Here is a 20504-nt window from a genome sequence, read left to right as displayed (position 1 = left end):
AGTAGAGTTTTTTGTATCTAGATGGAAATCATCTTCCTCTGTGTGGGCCGACAGCCGTGGAGGAGCAGAACAGGATGCACTTACTCTGGCTTCTATTGCTTTGGCTAGCAAAATAAATAAGTGTCGGCATGGAGTACTGGTATTAAAGAGAAAAATAAGATATGAAAAATCAATAGCTGAGTTTTAAGAAGAGATTAGACTGAATGAAAGGATGACTACATGAAGTAGTGCCAGAGTACAAGCATTTAGGATGAAGAGTGGGGTTTAGATGTTAGATGGCGTTTGGACATTTTCCATGCTGATGCTAAACCCCGGTGACAATCGATGTGTTTTTCAACACACTATAAATGATCATAAAAGAATGTACTTTTTAGGTTGTTGTTTTTTTACAGAAAATTAACTCTAACTATCTCAGGGCCATGTTGTTCTGTGTGATTGCTAAACCTTTCTAAGTCTACACAATGCTAATCCTAAAGTCCCTTTAAATGAATCAAACAAGTTTATTTTGCTAATCGGGAGACACATTTGTGCAAATCACGAGATGTGTTTCATTACACTGATTCAGACAATTTAGCCCAACTTCCTGCAGTTTTTTCTGCGTTTATGTTTCTGTAAGGTATTCATGAGAAGGCAAAATTGGAACATAGAAGAGGGAGGGAAGAGGGGGGGTCCGACTAACCTTGGCTGCCCACTGTGTTGCCTGTCTGAATATGTGTCCCTGAAGATTTGTTTAATTAAAGCCCTGGAATAAACTGCACTTTGAGCTGTGAAGAGAAGAGAAACAACATCAAAACAACAACATGGCAAATAAACCTCAACCCAACTCTATTATGCATAACACTTTTTTATCTGGGTCATCCAACTTTATCAGTTCTCCAACAACACTCATATATACTGTATGCCTCTGTCATTAAAATACACCTTATATGAGATAATGCATTTGTATGCACTCATTCCATGTGTCGTCCTTACAGAGGCTACCTAATGGCTCTATAGATGCCCATGATGATGGCAGTCGGGTGTCCGAGCTTCAGGACCTGCTGGATCGGACCAATAAGGAGCTGGCTCAGAGCCGAGAGCACTCTTCCACCCTCAACAACCGTATGGCCGAACTTGAAGCCGAGCTGGCAAACGCACGCCGAGAACTGAGCCGCAGCGAGGAGCTGTCAATCAAACAACAGAGGGAACAGAGAGAGGTAAGCGTAAAGGGAATGTGCTCTTGTTTTCAGAGCAAGCACAGAGAACAGTGGGATTTAAAATCCTTCAGCTTTATGAGTCAAATGAAATTAAGTTTAGTTAAATGAAAAAAATATTGGTTACTATTGACACATACCTTTATCATTTAGGGTGAATATGGGTAAAGTGGGACAGTTAAGATTAATCATGTTTATCTTTACATGTAAATACTTCCATAACTAAAAATCAACACTGAGCTAATCATAAGGAAGTATGTGATTAAAAAATAAAGTTTCTGTGGGTATGACATCCCTTCCTGGGGCGTGGCACACCATATTCAACAAGCTAGCAATGAACCAGCGATGGAAAGCGCAATGACATAGCATTTTGAGATGAATGATGTTAAGGTCTTAAAAGTAAAAAAAACAAATGGATAGCTTTTCATTTTGATATATTGTATGGAATATAATGATGAATCAAAATAAAACAAAATGTAATTTATTTTATTTTTATTTTTATTTTTTTGGGCAATTTTGACACTGTCCCACTTTACCAATACAATATTGGCAAAGTGGGACAGTGCAATATTGACCCTAGATTTTTGTTTAGGGTCAATATTTGTTTGAGGAAGAGCCATCTGTCTAGTGTTTAATATTTCTCTCTGTTTTCTTCTCTATAGTATAGCAGAGCTCTTTAGAATAGTATAATATGAGGGGATTTGACAAATAAATCATATTTAAAATCGACACAGAAGGCAAAATTTCAGAGTGTCCCACTTTACCCATAATTTAAGAAATACTCCATATTTCCCACACATGTAGTTATCACTCAAGAGAAACTGTGCAGACGAACAAATGGCTAAGACTGGCTTAACATGCCGAATATTCTGTTTTTTCCACTACATAATTATATTTGAATAAAACATTCAAAATGGGTTTTATGTAGTTTTATCAGACAGAGATAAGGTACTGACTGTTGGCCTCACTCTACAACTTTTTTTTTTCTTCATATTTTTCCTGATCACAATATATTGCCTCCACAGAGAGAGGACATGGAGGAGAGGATAACAACGTTAGAGAAACGCTACCTGGCTGCTCAGCGGGAGACCACGCACATCCATGACCTCAACGACAAACTGGAGAACGAGCTGGCTACCAAGGACTCGCTGCACAGACAGGTAACACATAGACAGACCAAAAAAAAAGCATTTAAATAAACAACTCTTCCTTTAGCTGATTGGTATTGAAGTGTCTGAAAACAATGAAGCTTGACATGAGGACTATATCCATATGTGTTGACATGAGACACAAACTGAAATGCCACGTTTGTCTTGATGCAAGGTGATGTATCTTTTGTGTTTTTTTCCCCTCTCTTGCTATCTTTAATATTGCATGCCTCAGCAGTGACGTATATGGGGCATTCTAACGAATTAGTTCAAAGTGCAGTCCCATTACAAAAAAAAGGTTTAACAAAACAATTAAGTATTCAGACATGGATATTTATATTAGATTATATTATGATCTATTTAAACCCAGGGCATTAAATGAGATAGTGATAAGCTAAATAAATACAAAATCATCATTTATAGGGTACTTTCTATTGAGAAGTAGCTGTCCCCAATCCTGACCCCTAAATTTCAATTTATGTAAATACCACTTAAAACATTTTTTAGATTTGTTTCAACTATGTAGTTGTTTAATTGTGTGTAAAATGAAAGAAAGATTGCACATAGATTTTGAAGAATTTGAAAAATTGAAATTTGAAATTTGTTAAAAAAATCATTTTTATTGATTTTATTGTGAAAACCTTCAATAATTTATTTTTTTTAATAATCTTTACATAAGGGAAGTAAACATAATACTAACAGGTTAACATAATATTGTTTTTATCATAGTTTAATACTATGTTTCGGTAGTGACAAATTTGGGGAGAGGAAATACGTTCCAAAACAGTCTAAAAATACAATATCAAATTTGACTTTTCTTTTACTAGATATGTGTACTTTAGATATGGAACAATATATATAGGGAAAGAAATTTGGTAATAAAACTTTCTTTTTCAAAAGTCAAAATATTTCCAACCTGACTTTGAACCAATTCAGTAGAATAGCCCATATAATAAAACTGAGAGAGTCATAAATCAATAGGGTTTGTGATGTTTTTAAGGTATTGAAGATTATTAAAGCGAATGAGTGCGAGTGCAACTCAAACAGGTTCATGTGTAGTTCAGGGTGAATGTGAGTTCAGCTGCACACGGGGAATACTGGCGACAATCTCCATTTGTGCCCATGTGTCGTGTCCTCGCTACTTGCTGGTTGCACAACACCACACCTCTCTTGAGATCGCACTAATGTCAGTCTTCTTTGCGTGTGTGTGTGTGTGTGTGTGTGTGTGTGTGTGTGTGTGTGTGTGTGTGTGTGTGTGTGTGTGTGTGTGTGTGTGTGTGTGTGTGTGTGTGTGTGTGTGTGTGTGTGTGTGTGTGTGTGTGTGTGTCAGAGCGAGGAGAAGGTGCGCCAGCTGCAGGAGATGCTGGAGATGGCAGAGCAGAGGCTGGCTCAGACCATGAGGAAGGCTGAGACACTGCCAGAGGTAGAAGCTGAACTAGCACAGAGAGTGGCAGCACTTTCCAAGGTAACACACACAAACACACTCCATACCAAGACAGAAGTGTAGAGAAACAAAGCAAAGGACAATTATGCAGTAAAACAGAGGAAAAACTCAGACATGTTTGTGAAGTATGCAGTGATTTTAACAAGAGGCAGTTTTACTTACATGTAAGTGTCTCCCCCTGCAGGCTGAGGAGCGCCATGGCAACGTGGAGGAGAGGCTAAGACAGCTGGAGTCACAACTGGAGGAGAAGAACCAAGAGCTGGGAAGGGTGTGTGTGTGTGTGTGTGTGTGTGTGTGTGTGTGTATTTGCAGCAGCCCTGCAGGGTTCCTCTGACCTCTCACTATGATGTGTGTGTGTGTGTGTGTGTGTGTGTGTGTGTGTGTGTGTGTGTGTGTGTGTGTGTGTGTGGGCTGATGCTTTACAATGCCTAGACGTGTCGTTCTGTGCTCTCTCATGCATGCACATGCAGACGCACACACACACACACGTAAATGTATAGCGCTGCATTTTCCCGATGCATTGTTTCATAGATTTGAACAAAAGTAAAAATCTTTCTGCAACACACACTCTCCTCCCCCCCTTCTATAAGACTGATTGGCTGCTATCTTTAGACTCTGAATAATTCACGCAAGACTAATTTCTTGCTCTCTCAGTGCCATCACACGACTATATTTAGTAAAAGGTGCTCTCTGAGGGTAAAGATTTGTGATTTTGTGCGGCTGTGTTAGATGACTTTGATAATTACTGTAGACTACACATTAAGCACGGCATTCCTTCTTTAAGAGAGAGATGTTTAACCCTATTTTATTTAGCACATAAATTAATGTCATTAAGTCTCTTTAGCTTCAAGATCCATTGTTGGCTAAGAAGACCTATATCTGGCTTCTGGTGATCGTGGGCTAAATACACACTTCATCCTTTAATCCATGTAGAGATGCTTGATTAGCTGCTTAAATACACCCAAATGGAGTCTGTCTCAAAGAGAAAATGTGATGAGCTCATTCCCTCTTGTTTGTTTTTTTTTCTTCTCTGTACGCTTTCCAGGCTCGTCAGAGAGAGAAAATGAATGAGGAGCACAACAAGCGTTTGTCTGACACGGTGGATCGTCTGCTCACTGAGTCCAACGAGAGACTGCAGCTCCATCTGAAGGAGCGCATGGCTGCCCTGGAGGACAAGGCAAGGCCTGTGCACACACACATTTTATCCAAGCAGCAGCTCATAGCGCTGTTGTTGTTGTTGCATCAGAGAACTAATGAATATACAGCTCAGCACATGTTGTTCTTAGGACACAGATTTGTTTTGACACAGTTTCATGGTTTTTCCCCGTCTAGAACTCGCTCATTCAGGACCTCGAGAACTGCCAGAAACAGCTTGAGGAATTCCACCACACCAGGGTCAGTGAAAACTCAAATCAATCTCTAAACTACTGAGAACTTCAAGTTTTTCTATCTAATGCAACAATATACTTAAGCTCAACTACATAATAGAAGGAAATACTGAACCTTTAACTTTATTGAATTATCGGACAGCTGCAAGTAGTTGTTCCCTACGTTAATAGTTATGAGTTTTATAATATATAATGTAGCTGTATGTGACTGTAGCTTCATTTTACCTGGTACTTTCATAACTTTCAGCAAGGAAACAAACCATTGTATGTCCACAAGGTAGACCAGTATGTAGACCAATGACATGTTCATGCCTAATGTCTAAATGATACTTGTTGAAATGTTAAATTCTTGACTTTTAATTAATTAATTGTTGTACATGTCATTGTTATGCAGTAGAGATGTATCACAGGTGTTGCTACTTGTGAATTCACTTCCCGATGATGCCCCCTCTATGCCTTCTTCAGGAACGGCTGATTGGAGAGATTGAGAAGTTGAGAAACGAGATTGACCATTTGAAACGTCGCAGTGGGGCTTTTGGAGATGGAACCCATCCTCGGTACACTCACACACACACACACACACACACCCACACACACAAACACTTATATGGACTAATGCAGGATGACAATGTCCTCATCCAAAGGCCGTAGGGGGGGGTCACTAAATAGTTAGATGAGTATGAAAATGATGTGAGTCATGCTGTGGCCTGATGTGGTGGCAAAGGATGGCCCGTCGCCTTCTTTTGTTTTCTTCTTTGTTTGCCACCTGTCTGTCTGTACTCAACACACACTGGGTCATTTAACCACCTTCTTATAATGTGATGTATGAGCTATTTGTTCTATTATGTGAATATGTTTATTTCAGGTCTCACCTGGGAAGTGCCAGTGACCTTCGCTTCTCTGTGGTTGAGGGCCAGGACGGCCACTACAGCACAACTGTGATCAGGAGGGCACAGAAGGGCAGAATGTCAGCGCTAAGAGACGACCCAAACAAGGTGCTAATAATGTCATTATAAGGCCGGAACAACCTTATACGCCCTCTCGTGTACACACACACTGCTGTGATCATGGGACCATGTGTTAACTGTTCTTCTAACCACATACAGCAAGTTCATGTCTGCTTTACTAATATGTATCAGAGCTTGGCTGATGTTTTTATGATCTTCATACTTTACTCACCATTCTCTACTAACCTCTCTGTCTCTCTGTCTTTCTTTCACCTGCTGCCATGGACATGCTGTCTAATGTAAGTTCATCCATTTCTTTTGTCACAAGTGGCCACAATTATCATTATGTATTTTTTTGTGTATGCATTCAGTCATAATCAATGCAAATTCTTCCAGTACATAAAACTGATCAGTGTGTGTGTGTGTGTGTGTGTGTGTGTGTGTGTGTGGTAAATATTTGTGTTTGTTGTGTCCAGGTTTGTGCGGTGTTCGAACAGGACTACCCGTCTCTGCGAGGGAGTGTCAGTCACCTCCTGGGCAGCGACATCGAGGCAGAGTCTGACATGGATGACGACGTTAGCTCCGCCCTCCTTTCTCCCAGCGGCCAATCAGACGCTCAGACTCTCGCTCTCATGCTGCAGGAGCAGCTTGACGCTATCAACGAAGAGATAAGGTGTACATTTAAACTACAGCACAAGGCGGCTCTATGATCCCCGTGGGGGGGGAATTGGGTCAGTGCAGCAGCAGCAGCCGCAAGAAAATGGGTACAGATAGGAAGACAAAGTTTTAAAGATAATGGAACAAATTATTACAAGAAAGGGGGCATTCTGGGAGATACTACAGCAAATAAAGGTGCTGCTGCTGCTGCTTGTTAATAAAATGCATGAAGGCCTGTGGCCAGACATGATGCACCAGAACTGATACTGGCATTCAAACAGGAGATGATAACATGTAGATAAGAGACTCCACTCTCAAGCGAATGCTATTTACTGGAGGAAACAGAGGAGATGCAAAATAGATGCTGATTATGCTGCAGAGGAACCAGAATCGCTCAAAGTAATAAAATGATGCAAATTATAATCCAATATCAGTATCCTTGTATAATTGCATGTAATATACAATTGTAGTGGGATAGAAATAAAAGGGGAATGTGTCCCAGCTGATCATTTTAGAATATAAGAAATCAATTAAAATTGATTATTTATAGTCTTTTCTTTGGGGGGGGGGGACACAAAGTCCATATAGTTAATGAATGGATGAGATTTCCAGTATTTACATAATTTATGTTTGTGTGTTTGCTTAGGATGATTCAGGTGGAGAGAGAGTCTACGGACCTCCGCTCGGACGAGATCGAGTCGCGCGTGAACAGCGGCAGCATGGACGGACTCAATGTGACCCTTCGACCCCGAGCCCTGCCCACCTCGGCCACCGCCCAATCCCTGGCTTCTTCCTCCTCTCCGCCTACCAGTGGCCACTCCACACCCAAGCACCACTCACGCAACACCAGCCACCATCTAGGCATCATGACTCTGGTCAGAAAGCAAAAGCATAAAAAACACAAATAGATGTTTGTTAATTGTTATACCTGTAACAGTATGTGTGTGTTTTTTTTTTGTTTGTTTGATAGCCAAGCGACTTGAGGAAACACCGCAGGAAAGTCGCAGTAAGTTTTTAAAAAAACTAAAAAAAACCTTAACGGCCCTTTTTCCATCCAACTGCTTGGCCATGTGTATGCTGAGTTTGCTTTTTTGACTCTTCTAGTCTCCAGTTGAAGTGGACAAAGCTACCATCAAGTGTGAGACCTCGCCTCCCTCGTCCCCACGCAGTTTACGACTGGAAACCAATTTTGCTCAGTTCACAGGCAGTCTAGAGGATGGCCGAGGGTAAACACACACACAAACACAGCACTTAATGATAGATCAGCAGGTATACAGATTTGCTGTTCTTGCAACAATTTTACTAGTATTCCTAATGCTTCCTACTCAAAAAAAACCAATTGATTATAGTAGTTGAAAATAATATATCATCTGACACTTTTAATGGAACAAATGGTTTTCATTCTGAACTTTTTACAGGAAGCAGAAGAAAGGCATCAAGTCGTCTATCGGCCGATTATTTGGGAAGAAGGAGAAGGGCAGAATGGAGCAGACTGTGTGCAGAGAAGGACAGACTTTACCTGCCTTAACAGGTACACCCTACAGACTACACAACATAGCACGCACTAACAGAGCCTGCAGGAGACTGTTGAGTAGTGACACGGATTAACATTGATCTGCTGTGTTTCAGACTTTGATATGGGCATTGGTGACACGATGACCCTGGGAAAGCTGGGAACTCAGGCAGAGAGGGACCGCAGAATGAAGAAAAAGTAAAGCATTCTTTCTTTCTTTCTTTAACATTTTGGGTGTGTGTGTGGGGGGGGGGGGGGGCGGGGATTCTCCTGATTTCTTTTTGTAACATCATTAATGAATCTCACTTCCTTTTGTATTTCTTTGTTTCGTTTACAATTTCCTCTTAAGACATGAACTTCTGGAAGATGCCAGGAAAAGAGGCCAACCATTTGCCCACTGGGACGGCCCAACTGTTGTCTCCTGGCTGGAGGTACTTCATCCACTTTTTATATTCACAAACCATGAGGCAGATCTGCACTCCCCTTTCACTTCTATCTGACCTTTTATGGTGACCATTGTTGTTGACGATGAATATTTTGATGGCTCTCATCAGCTGTGGGTGGGAATGCCGGCGTGGTATGTGGCAGCCTGTCGTGCCAATGTGAAGAGCGGAGCCATCATGTCAGCTCTGTCAGACACTGAGATCCAGCGGGAGATCGGCATCAGCAACCCTCTGCACCGACTCAAACTGCGCCTGGCCATCCAAGAGATGGTCTCCCTCACCAGCCCGTCTGCACCGCTTACCTCTAGAACGGTATAATAACACACCTCCAATTGTAACCTTTACCTTCATGCATGTAAATGTACATACCCAAATATCAGACGTATAAATGAGCACATGAATATGCAGACGAAATGAATCAGATTTGTGAATATGAACACATTAACCATCACAGAGCACTCAGAACTTTTTTCCACAACTGGGTTCAACTTCCACTCTGCACCCTGGGGTGTTGAATCCTCACTGTGTTTTTTTTGTTTCTTTTCTACTTCCTGTTCAGACTAGGGGTTAACTTGTCCTTTTCTGCTTGATTGTGAAATACACTCCCTTCCTTGTCAACACCGTGTGTGTGTGTGTGTGTGTGTGTGTTTGTCTGGGTTTGTGTTTGTCTGGATCTGTGTGTGTGTGTGTGTGTGTGTGTGTGTGTGTGTGTTTGTCTGTCTGGTGTGTGTGTGTGTGTGTGTGTGTGTGTGTGTGTGTGTGTGTGTGTGTGTGTGTGTCTGGGGGGTTTGCTTTGACATACACGAATGTATTCTTTGGTGTGTTTGGTGTGTGCTCGGGTGTGTTTTCGTCCTATGAGCAGTCTTCCGGAAATGTGTGGGTGACTCATGAAGAGATGGAGAACCTGGCTTCCTCCACTAAAGCGGTCAGTACCATCTGGGTGCTCCCCCTCCCCTTTCACCCCCCACCAAACAACACTCTCTCACACTCACACCATCCCCACCGTCACACACATATGTTAAACTGCCACTACATCACACACTGATGCTTTTTTTTGTATCCTCACGCCCCCTCTGTGTGTGTCGGATGTAACTGCTTTAACCAGTCGCTGTGTGATCTTTGTACCTGTGACAAGAAGATAATGAGTGTTGATGATGCTTTATGAAGCTTTACTGCAGAGATAGAAGAGTTCTAGACGTGCGTACATTTGTGAATTTGCAACATGTGTGTCTCTTCTTATGCCATGTCTCTCTAACCATGTAAATTGTCTCTACCATGCTGCCACTCAGGACAATGAGGAGGGCAGCTGGGCACAGGTGAGGTTCCTGTTCAGCACTTTGGATCAACCGCGTTGTGTTTAAAGTGATCTGATGATATCTGTCTGCACACACTCTCAACTGTGAACTTGCTCACTAACACAAACATATTTATAAATAACAGAGGAATTTCAAATTCTACATCAAGATTATGTAAAACGAGCAGATTTTTTTTGATAGTGCAGTACACATGCAGAATATCAGTACATGGACCAGGAACATAGAAATTAATTGCAGCCATTTTTACATTTTCACTCACAACAGTTATTTTGCTTATGCAAATTTAGACATCTGAAGGAGGAAGCCTTTAGTTCTGTAGCACTGGAGTTAGAATATCTAACCATACGTATTAGTTAATTGACATACAAGGAATTAAATTAAGTTATACATAACGACATCAATTGCAATTGTGTAAATATTAGTGTAGATTTGGCACTTTTGCATACTGTGTTTTCTATCTTTCTCAATCTTTTTTTCTTTTGCATAAAACTCTTCCACTGTGATGATCTGTTGCAAAAAAAAAATGGTTAGAAATAAATAAATGAATAAAAATGTCCTCCTAATTTCTAGACCTTGGCTTATGGGGACATGAATCACGAGTGGATAGGAAACGAGTGGCTGCCCAGCCTCGGCCTGCCTCAGTACCGCTCCTACTTCATGGAGTGTCTGGTGGACGCACGCATGCTGGATCACCTGACAAAGAAGGACCTGAGAAGCCATCTCAAGATGGTGGACAGCTTCCATAGGTCCGGAGCTTGAGCAATTACCTAAACTACCCCATTAGCCTCACCTTCCTTCTGCTTACTACATGCATTAGCCATGGAAATGAGACAACCAGCATATGTGATTTTGCTTTCCTAAATGTGTGTGTGCTTGTTTTTCATGTTTTTGTGTGTGGGGGTATCTTTCTGTGTCTGTGTAAATGTGTGTACCAGGGCTAGTCTGCAGTACGGGATTATGTGCTTGAAGAGACTCAATTATGACAGAAAAGACCTGGAGCGCCGGAGAGAGGACAGCCAGCACGACATGAAAGGTACACTTCTCACACAACTTGTTACAAACAGAGTGTAAAAAATGCATGAAATACACGTACACACATTGAAACCCTAGTTTTAAAGCATAAACACACCCGAAGTCTAATCAGGCCAGAGTACCACCTAGTGGTTTGGCCCAATACTGTCAGTTTTGCCTGAGCATTTAAACAGCTGCAGCTAAGGCAGGCCTACAGTCTTCTGATCCAGAGCTCGACATACCAAGGCTAGTACACACACATACACACACTCACACTTAGATCTAGCAAACCCTCTCGCCCTTTTGACCTTGAGTTCTGCACATGAACTTGACTCAGCTGTCTTGTCAGATCACAAGCCCAGCCTGTTTGCACACACACACACACACACACACACACACACACACACACACACACACACACACACACACACACACACACACACACAGACAAACACATGCACACCGCCTGTTCCAACTTGGAAAGCTTGCTAACAGCTGCGTTTTAAACGAACAAAGGGCGTGTGCCATTGAGTTGACACTATGTGGACATGCACATTATCTCTTTATCTCCTTACTCAAAATCAATTTACTCTTATTTTCTGTTCAATATAACCACTGGAACTCTGTAGAACAAAAGCTCCACTCTCTCCTACTTTAGACGTGTTGGTGTGGACCAATGAGCAGGTAATCCACTGGGTCCTGTCCATTGGTCTGAGGGAATATAGCGGCAACCTGTTGGAAAGCGGCGTCCATGGAGCGCTCATCGCTCTGGATGAGACCTTCGACTACAGCAGTCTAGCTCTCATCCTGCAGATCCCTATGCAGAACACACAGGTGATTTTAATAGGGAAAGAAATGTGTCACACTCATGGTTGGAAGTTCAAATTATGCTATAATGTTGTAAAGTTGTACTCTGCCTTTATGAATGTATCAGGAATCTTATTATTTTTTATTATCTCACTCTTTCTCCACTGATCAGCTTCTGAAAAGACAACAGATGATGGCCAAGACATCTGTTTTTAATTTAATCGAAAAACACTTAATTGATAGCTCGATATTGGAAACAAACAGCTGTGCACTTGTTAGCATGTTTGCATTTTCTAGCTAACACAACATTTAGCTAACATTTGCCATACTGTTAGCTAGTTAACATTACCATTAGCTAGTCAATCGTTTGCTAACATTAAAGTTAGCCAGCTAGCATTACTAATCACAATAGAGTTACACCATACTTTGTGACACTAGTAATGTTACCTAATAAGTGGTTGAATAATACAAATACATGTCTTACAGTAGCTAAATATTGCCTAAAGGTGCTCGGGAAATTGTGTTTTAGTCATTTGAACAGAGGAAAACGGCAGCCTGTGAATATGATTAATAGAGTGAAATGATTCAAATAGGTGAGAGTCATCCCTTACTTTCTTTATCAGGATTGAATTGGCAGGCCTTTGGACTTTCTATAACCATTTACTTTTCATCCCTTTTCATTTTTTAATGTCACATTGGTTTGGTTGCAACCAGCATTACCTTTGCCTGCCAGCTACCTGCTGCCAGCTTCAGATTCTGTATCAGTTGTTTTTTAAATCAGAAGGCCTCTGTTGTTCCAGCTCAGAATCCACTTAAAATAATTGACTTGGCACAGGCTTCAGTGAAACTTGCAAACAGTATTATATTCATAAATGAACAAACACATAAAGGTAGCTTCTATTATCAGAAGAATTATTTGTAATATACTTCAAGAGCTATCACTGATTCCTGTTAATATCAAACTCTGAATGGTCAACTAACAGCTTCACTGTGTGTCTCCTGGTGACAGAGCGTGTGTGTGCTGTTTTTTTTTTTTTAGGCACGGCAGGTCCTGGAGAGGGAATTCAACAACGTGTTAGCCTTGGGGACTGACCGTCGTCTAGAAGAGGTGACTTCTCAAGCTACTGCTTTGATCAAATACAATGTCAGTGAAAAGGGGCCAATAGTGTGAACTGGCTTTTTCTCCCTGTCCCTGTAGAGCGGTGATGACAAGTCTTTTCGACGCTCTCCATCATGGCGGAAGAGGTTTAGAGCGCGTGAGGGAGGGGCAGGGCTGGGCATGATGGCGGGTTCCATGGAAACACTGCCTGCTGGCTTCCGCATGCCCTCCATGTCCATGCCGCCCTCTGTGAATCTGATGCCCAAGAAACAGCTCCAGCCTGAAGGTGTGTAACATTAGTGTGCCTCAACCGCAGCCTTGTTCTGTGTGTCTTTATTTGCTTCTCTCTGCTTGTCATGACTAACTGCATGCTCTGTCCTATCTGTTCCTGCTGTGCCTAAACCTCTCAAGCTCCTCCCCCGGCGCCCACGAGACTAGACCCCTCGGCCGTCCGGACCTATTCATGCTAACTTCTCTCTGCATACTAACAGGAGCGCTAATGCTAACAGGTAAGCCAATAAAACACCACCTGAAACTGCTGAACTTACACTTTAGTGTGCTTTGAACCAGCATTTCCAGCTGTGTGGCATTTGACAGTAATAACTAACTTAACAGATAATCTACTTTTATGTTTATCAGGCTGTCATAAGCCTTTTTGTTAGCCATGACAATTTCATGAGGTGCTAATGGGTCAATGCTGCACTTTCACTTTAGAAAAAGGTATATTAATTTAGCTATTGACATGAAATCTCAGGAAAAGACCAAAAATAACAATCAAGCAATCCAAATGTCTGTGTGCAAAACTTAATACAGATAATTGACCTGTCACCCAACACTTGCCTACAAGTTATTAAAACAACACACAAATAAGTCAAATCATTGCTCTGCGTGACATGATCCTCCTTCAAAAGAAGCCTAGGAACTTCGGTAAATGATTTTGAATATATTACATTTACTCTCCTACACCTGTGAAGGCACAGAATGTGTCTAAATCTACAAGAGCAAACAACAACAAATGCCTGTTTTTCTCCTGATTGAGTCGTTATCATTTTGGGTATTTCCATGGAAATTGATGAAAACTAATATAACAGAAAAAAAACAGCCTTGCCCTTTGACCAGTCATTTCATTTGGATGCATTAAGTAAAACTACTTCATTTTTGATGATAATAATGATTTGGTCAAAGAGGATTAAGTATTTCTATATCTTTTTTGGTTTATTAATTACACCATTCTTTGAAGGGCACCCTTCAAAAAATCATATTGATTTGTGCATTTACAATGGTTTAATCTATTTAATTCTATTTCAAGCAGGTACTTAGGGTTTTTCCTATTTTGTATGGTGGAATATATTATAATATAGTTTTTGAAAATAATTTTCTTACTCCTTGTCTTTCTTTTCTCCCCTCTCGTCTCTCTTCCAGTGCATTCTCATTACCTATACGGACATATGCTTGCGGCCTTTTGAGAGTGATATGCCAAAACTGGAGAGGAAGTCCTGGGTGCCACTGGGTGGGGGTGATGTTCACCCCTTTTGCTGCCCAGCCTTACCTCTCACCGTTCACCTCTCACCTCTCTTTCGGACATGTGCAATACAGAGGCCAACTCTGACCTTTGAACTCTTTTGAGAGTGTTCATCGGCTGCGCTAGCTGCTCTAAAGGAGACTCGTCCCTGTCTCTCCCAGTTTACCCCCAGTGCTCCTAGTAGCCTTGTTGTTGTGGTGTTGTGCTCCTGCTCCCCTGGTCTCAGCTGTGGGTCCTTGACCTGGTTCTGATCTCTCAACATGGCCAAGTCCAAACCAATAATTGGATGTTATCCCCTCTAAAACAACACAAGAGTTGGTTAGTGTAAAACAGACTAAAAAGGGTGTTAACAGGTCGTTGATTTGGACTTGGGAATGATGAATACTTGTATAAATGGCAGACCCCACTGCACATGCCCCTCTACCGGTTATGCAAGGTATTACTCATTAATCGTCTCTGTACATAAAATGGATGACTTATGTTTTTTATAGAAATATTATATATATATATATTGGAAATATATATGGAAATAATATAATATCATTGCTGTATGAAACCCAATGCCCTGTATTCGATAGTGACTGTTCTCTCTCTCTCTCTCTCTTTCTCTTTCTTTCTCTTTCTCTCCGTGTCGGACCTTTGTGTGTCTTTTGCTGTATGCCGTGTGTGACTTGTTAGTGGGAGGAGGTGCGTTTCTACAAGGACTCTTCACAGGTTCATGGGTCCAATTTCAGATTTCTCTCTTTGCCTCTTCTCCTCTTTCTTTCCTTTATCCCTCATCTCCTCATTCTCTTTTGACACTATGTAGCTGTTACCTCTCCTTTCTGCGCCTCTCTCGCCTTCAGTATGACACTATGTAGCCTAGAATAGAGAGAATCCTTTAATATGAAGAGTGAGTTTGTGTGTGTGTGTGTGTATGTCGAGTGTGAAAGGCCAACCCCGACCATGTGACCATGACTTTTCCCTGTGGATGGGTAGTGTGAACACTGTAGCTCCTCTCTGTTGATTCCTTTCTTTCTCTGAAATCAAACTGTAAACTGCTGCTCAACATCCGCCAATGATAAACACTCAAAACTGCTCAGAGTGATGGACTCGACTAGACCTGCTCCACCACCTTCCTTTTAGTTGCCATTGAGACGAGCCAGTTAGCAGTCGGTCCTCTTGGCAGACCAACTCCTCATCCAATGAGAACACAGTAAAGAGCCAGTGACGTGCTGGATGGGTGGTGTACTATCCAACTTTTTTGTTTGGTTATTTTATTTGACAATTTTTCCAAGGTGTCTAAAAGGTGTAATGTGCTATGTGGCAGCTATGAGTACTGTGTCTTTATTCCAGGTGTGAAACAATGCTGACAAATCAAGATTTTATTATTTGGCTATTTAAAAAGTGAACTGTATTTATGACACTATATAGACATAAGTAAAGTTTTTTTTAAAGATTTGGATCTTGTGTTCCTTTAGATATAAAAAGTCTACAGATTCCACATTTATATGCAGATATCTGTTTATGGAGATTGAAGTATTGGTAGTCAGGGACGCTGACAAAAAAATGTATTGAAAATGGTCTTTATTGCAAGAATTGGAGAGAAAATTTCAATTTCTGAAACATCTACAAATACACAACAATCGTAGTTATAAAAGTCAAAAATAAGTTAGCAAAAAATAAAAAATAAAATGGAAAAACCACTCTGTAGAAAAAGGGAACGTATTTACATCAATAGCATTCATAACATGTTTAAATTAAGCAGATCTTGGTCAAAACCGCCATGGTACATATTGGCCCCACAAATAAACTCATGTTTTTTAAGCATTAAAAACACACACAAAAAGAATGAAAGATCAGGGAAGGTTTAAAAAGGAGGAAAAACTTAAATTAAGAAAAGAGAAAGATTGACCTAAACACTCCTCTGTGGTTCAATCAGCCTCGAGAACAGACTTACAGAGGTCCCCTTTAGGAACTAGGTTTTAGGTTTATGCAGCAAAGTCTTTTAATCTTTGGTTAGACTAAGCTCCTGTGGCTGTGACAGACTGGTCTGGACCGTGGGATAAGGCAAGGAATAAAGGGAATAAGGCCTCACTGTGAAACGGAGGAATTCAGTTTAGCTAGCAGACCCATTTTCAACAGAGTGACAATTTAAATTAATCCCTACTGTTAAATTTGAGCATAAGACAGATCAGTAGAGTTGGAAATAAATAAATTAAATTGGAATTTTGGACTGTTCTTCAGCCTGCTTTGCCAATAAGTCATTTTCCTATTTTCTGCACCCATGGGTCTGCTGAGTGGAGGGTCTATTTGGGAATGTCCATAGGAAAAGCCACAGCTCCGTCTGCTGCAGAGATGCTGTCTACAATGGAGCTCAGAGCCTGCATGTTCCCGTGCTCTGGAGAGTCTGCAGCACTCAGGAGATCTGTAAAGAGACCCGAAGCACACGTTAAGTATCAGACTGAGGCTTCACTGATCTGCCTCTGCTGTCTAATGATACTGTGTGTGAAGTGTACTCACCCTCGCTGCCGTAGCTCTGTGTGCACTGCTCCGGAGTGCTGCTCCACTCGGGGCTGCTGCAGCAGGTGCTGCCTGAACTGGGTTCACTTGACGACGACACCTGTTACCATGGAGATGCACACAAGTTGCTGTCAGTCACTGTGTGCTATGACACGGCACAACCTGCCGCTCAGAAAAAGAGCACACACTGCAGTGCTGTGTAATGCCACACACACATGCACATACAATTACCATAGCATCCTGTGACCCATCAGAAACCCCATCTCAACAAGTCAAACTGGACTGTTCCCAATAAAATACAGTTAAACATATAGAAATTATAAGTAATTGACGGTAAAAGTTGTCATCAATTTCTGGAGAACGAGTCTGTTTTCACACCTGTTTCTTCAGTTTGTTGATGCTGTCAAACTCAAACTACAAATTAGCCAAAGCTTTCAAGGTTCTGACACAGCGCGACTGAAAACAAGTTTATAATCGTACAAACCTTTTTATGTTATTTTAAAGAAATGTTATGTCCTTAGCCTGAATATAAGGTTTGATACAACATTGTTTTCCCAATTGGAACCTCATATTTTAAACACAGTCGTCAAATCTGAGGCAGATTTAAGATTGGAAAAGTCACCTATAGTTACCTCCATTTTTCCAGCTGTCATCCTTCATGACTCTCTTTATCTACATTAAATTGTATCTTTGTTTTGACATTGCCTATGTCCACCTGTCAGTGCCTTTTGTTTGGCTCTTTTTTCCCAATCATCCCTTCTCTCCTACTCACTCTGGGCTGGGCCCCACTGGGTCTGTAGTGCAGTCCTTGTTGTCCTGTCTCATTGTCCTGCTGGTTGAGGGAGGACACGAGGGCTTGCAGCCTCTCGATATACTGGATGGCGCTCCTCAAGATCTCCACCTTAGGCAGCCTCTGGTTTGGGTTCATCAAGGTGCTTCTCTTCAGGGCATCGAAAGCCTCGTTCACCTTCTTCAGACGCCTCTTCTCCCGAAGAGTGGCCGCTCGCCGGCGGTCCATGGTCACCGTCTTCCTTTTGCACAGCTTGCAGGCCCAGGGCAGGCACTGACCCGGGCAGTGAGGCTCGGAGTGAGGCGACATGCTGGACGGAGACACTTTGTCCTCTGTCCCTGTCATCCCGACTCCAACGCCCCCAGACAGACCCCCACACAGGCCCATCATGGAGTTTCTATCCTGGTAGGCACCTTGGTCGTACCCCCCAGGCAGGCGAGAGGGGAAGTAGCTGTCCCCTCCCTCGTAGAAGCGCTGGTCAGGGAAGAAGTAAGGGTTGGTCTCAAAAAGCTCCATCCTGGACAACAAGTGATCTTAAAAAGGGACAAAAAATTCCGGCCTCCCGTGGAACTTGTGCTACTGTATGTTGTCTTCAGTCCTGTGCTTGGAGTGTGAGTGTCTGAGTGTACGTTTGTGTGCCTCTCTTCATCCACAGCTCTAAGTTTGTGATGAGTGGAAGACGTGTGGAGAACAACTGGTGTGGAGCAACTGTAGGCTGGCATTTAAACCCCTTTGCCTGCTGCAGGATCACAGGGTTAAATTTAGCACGAGCCCCCAGAAACCTGACACGACGTTTAGCTGTTGCTGCACATCTACACTTCACATCTTTGTTGGGCCCTGCTCTCTAGGGGCTTTAAGACCCGTTGTGTGTGTGTTTGCCCTTGTGTGGGTCCGTGCGTTTAAGAGGCCAGGATATGATCAAGTTGCTGTGGAAAAGGGAGAGATAACTTCGGATCAAAGATGTCTGTCTTAATGAGCTAATCCCAGACTCGCGTCTCCATCCATGACACCATACATGAATGCCCCTGCAATTGGGGGTGGGGTGGGGGGGTGTAGTCTGTAGACAGCTGTCACTTCTACATAGGAACCAATGATATGCAATGACAAGTATTTGTTTTACTGGTTGTAGATGTGAAGAAAATGAGGATGGAGATTGTTTTCTCAAAACTAGGTCACAGATAAACACTCTGTGACTGAGTTTTCAGAATGATTTAAACTAGATTGATGCTATTATGTAAAAGCTTCAGGGACATAAAACCTTACCCTACTGTCAGGTCTCGGTTTTACATAACCACATTCACATCGACTGACTTTTCCTCCTGAGGTGATTGCACATTGGGATGCAAGTGACCTTGTGAACACCACTGATGTTGAGACATGTCTGTGCAGGAATGGACAGAGGAGAGAACAGGTTGACATTGGCTACTGTTACGCTCTTAAGTCAGAGGGACAATAATCAGACAAACACTCAGAGGTATGGCCTTCGCTGTCCTGACCTCTTCCAGTCCGTCATAGAATTAGCCTCACTGCCCGAGTGTAAATCCTTCCAGGACATGATTCACCTCATAGCTCACCCGCTAATTTGGACTGGCTTCCGCTAGCATGGGTGAACGGCCAAAACACACAACTCTGTCATCAGAGAAGCGGCCTGGAATAACTGGCATAGTGCGGGGTGATTTACATGACTGTGTATCCTATCACATCATCTCCATAGATTTCTCCATAGACTCTGGTTTTATCAGTTATGATGTACATATCTGCAGGGATTGTTCAATGGAGTCTAGCACAGATTTTTGGATGCACTGCAAAATACTAGAGGTTTGACACTGATTCCAATATCTGGTGTCATAACCAATCAGCCTTCCCCTTAAAAAAAACCAACTTGTGTCAGTTAATTAGGATGTGTTGATAACAAGAACAGTGCGGTGCTAGCAGAAAATGTTAGCAAATTTTTGCTAGCAAAATGCCAGCAATCAGTATTTGTCCAACAATATTATTTACGTTTTTGTTTTACATTAAAGGCTTTCTATGTGATTTTTCACACTTGAATGTAATAGAAATCAAGTATATCCTCTGAAAATAACTCTGTGAGTCATGACTGTCTACAATGGGTGTAACACCCGAGTCCCACTGTCTGTGATGTTTTCAGAGTTTTCAGAGTCCTATCTTCACTTTGTTTACATCGCCCAGACGGCCGACTGACTCCTCCCCTCACGTATAAAAGTTGTTTAATTGAGGGACTAGAGAAAAGAAGAATAACATACTGTACTCACTGCTTAACTGTGTTTCTAGATCACGCTCATTTCAGGTAAATTTACATGCAGTGTGAAGATACGAGCATAATAAAGATCACTAGCATTAGCATGCTAACACAACAATGCAGCGCAAGCTGTTTTGGTTTCATGCTGGTGCTCAAGGGCGACATCTGCTGGATCAAAACATCACATAAAGCCTTTAAAGGGGTACTAGATGTTGTAACATAGGCTAAGTACATGGACATAATGTTGTCTGGTGCATATCATTGCTATTAACATCGTGCTAAGTCTTGGACACCTATCACAGGTTCTCTTCTCTTGATTTCTCATTGAAAGAAGAAATGGTAAAAATAATAAAAATAATTTAAAAAAAAAAAGAAATTGTATTGTTATTTTACTCTTTACTTTATATCTGACATAAGGAGTGGATACTATGGGGGGTGGTGGGGGGATGGTGGTGTTATGTTGT

At 41.8% G+C, this 20504-nt stretch overlaps 2 protein-coding genes across 4 annotated transcripts in view; one reads left to right on the top strand and one right to left on the bottom strand.

Moving 5' to 3' along the window:
• The window catches only part of ppfia4 (PTPRF interacting protein alpha 4), a 65502-nt gene extending 49574 nt beyond the window's left edge, over positions 1-15928 (top strand). For 2 of the 3 annotated variants that reach the window (XM_020634278.3, XM_020634280.3), the window contains 25 exons: positions 975-1196; positions 2219-2353; positions 3672-3806; positions 3970-4053; positions 4831-4962; positions 5118-5180; positions 5639-5730; positions 6039-6168; positions 6597-6793; positions 7424-7652; positions 7748-7783; positions 7882-8003; positions 8196-8308; positions 8407-8488; positions 8640-8721; positions 8845-9045; positions 9596-9658; positions 10023-10049; positions 10620-10795; positions 10985-11082; positions 11719-11894; positions 12907-12975; positions 13066-13252; positions 13378-13475; positions 14389-15928. In XM_020634278.3, the coding sequence (XP_020489934.1) occupies positions 975-1196; positions 2219-2353; positions 3672-3806; positions 3970-4053; positions 4831-4962; positions 5118-5180; positions 5639-5730; positions 6039-6168; positions 6597-6793; positions 7424-7652; positions 7748-7783; positions 7882-8003; positions 8196-8308; positions 8407-8488; positions 8640-8721; positions 8845-9045; positions 9596-9658; positions 10023-10049; positions 10620-10795; positions 10985-11082; positions 11719-11894; positions 12907-12975; positions 13066-13252; positions 13378-13436 (2910 nt within the window). In that variant the 3' untranslated portion in view covers positions 13437-13475; positions 14389-15928. The remainder of the gene's footprint in view (positions 1-974; positions 1197-2218; positions 2354-3671; positions 3807-3969; positions 4054-4830; positions 4963-5117; positions 5181-5638; positions 5731-6038; positions 6169-6596; positions 6794-7423; positions 7653-7747; positions 7784-7881; positions 8004-8195; positions 8309-8406; positions 8489-8639; positions 8722-8844; positions 9046-9595; positions 9659-10022; positions 10050-10619; positions 10796-10984; positions 11083-11718; positions 11895-12906; positions 12976-13065; positions 13253-13377; positions 13476-14388) is intronic. The other variant, XM_020634279.3, reaches the window with a different exon arrangement.
• A 111-nt stretch (positions 15929-16039) lies between these two features.
• Positions 16040-19859, bottom strand: myog (myogenin). The gene is made up of 3 exons (XM_020634281.3): positions 17763-19859; positions 16991-17090; positions 16040-16895 (listed from the first exon to the last, which is right to left on the bottom strand). Exons 1-3 carry the CDS (start codon positions 18294-18296, stop codon positions 16777-16779), a joined length of 753 nt encoding a protein of 250 aa, XP_020489937.1. The 5' UTR covers positions 18297-19859; the 3' UTR covers positions 16040-16776.
• Between the last annotated feature and the right edge of the window lie 645 nt (positions 19860-20504).

The sequence above is a fragment of the Labrus bergylta genome, chromosome 5, assembly GCF_963930695.1.
Source record: "Labrus bergylta chromosome 5, fLabBer1.1, whole genome shotgun sequence".
NCBI lineage: Eukaryota > Metazoa > Chordata > Actinopteri > Labriformes > Labridae > Labrus > Labrus bergylta.
Note: the sequence above shows the minus strand (reverse complement) of the source record. Positions and strands in the feature narration are given on the sequence as shown.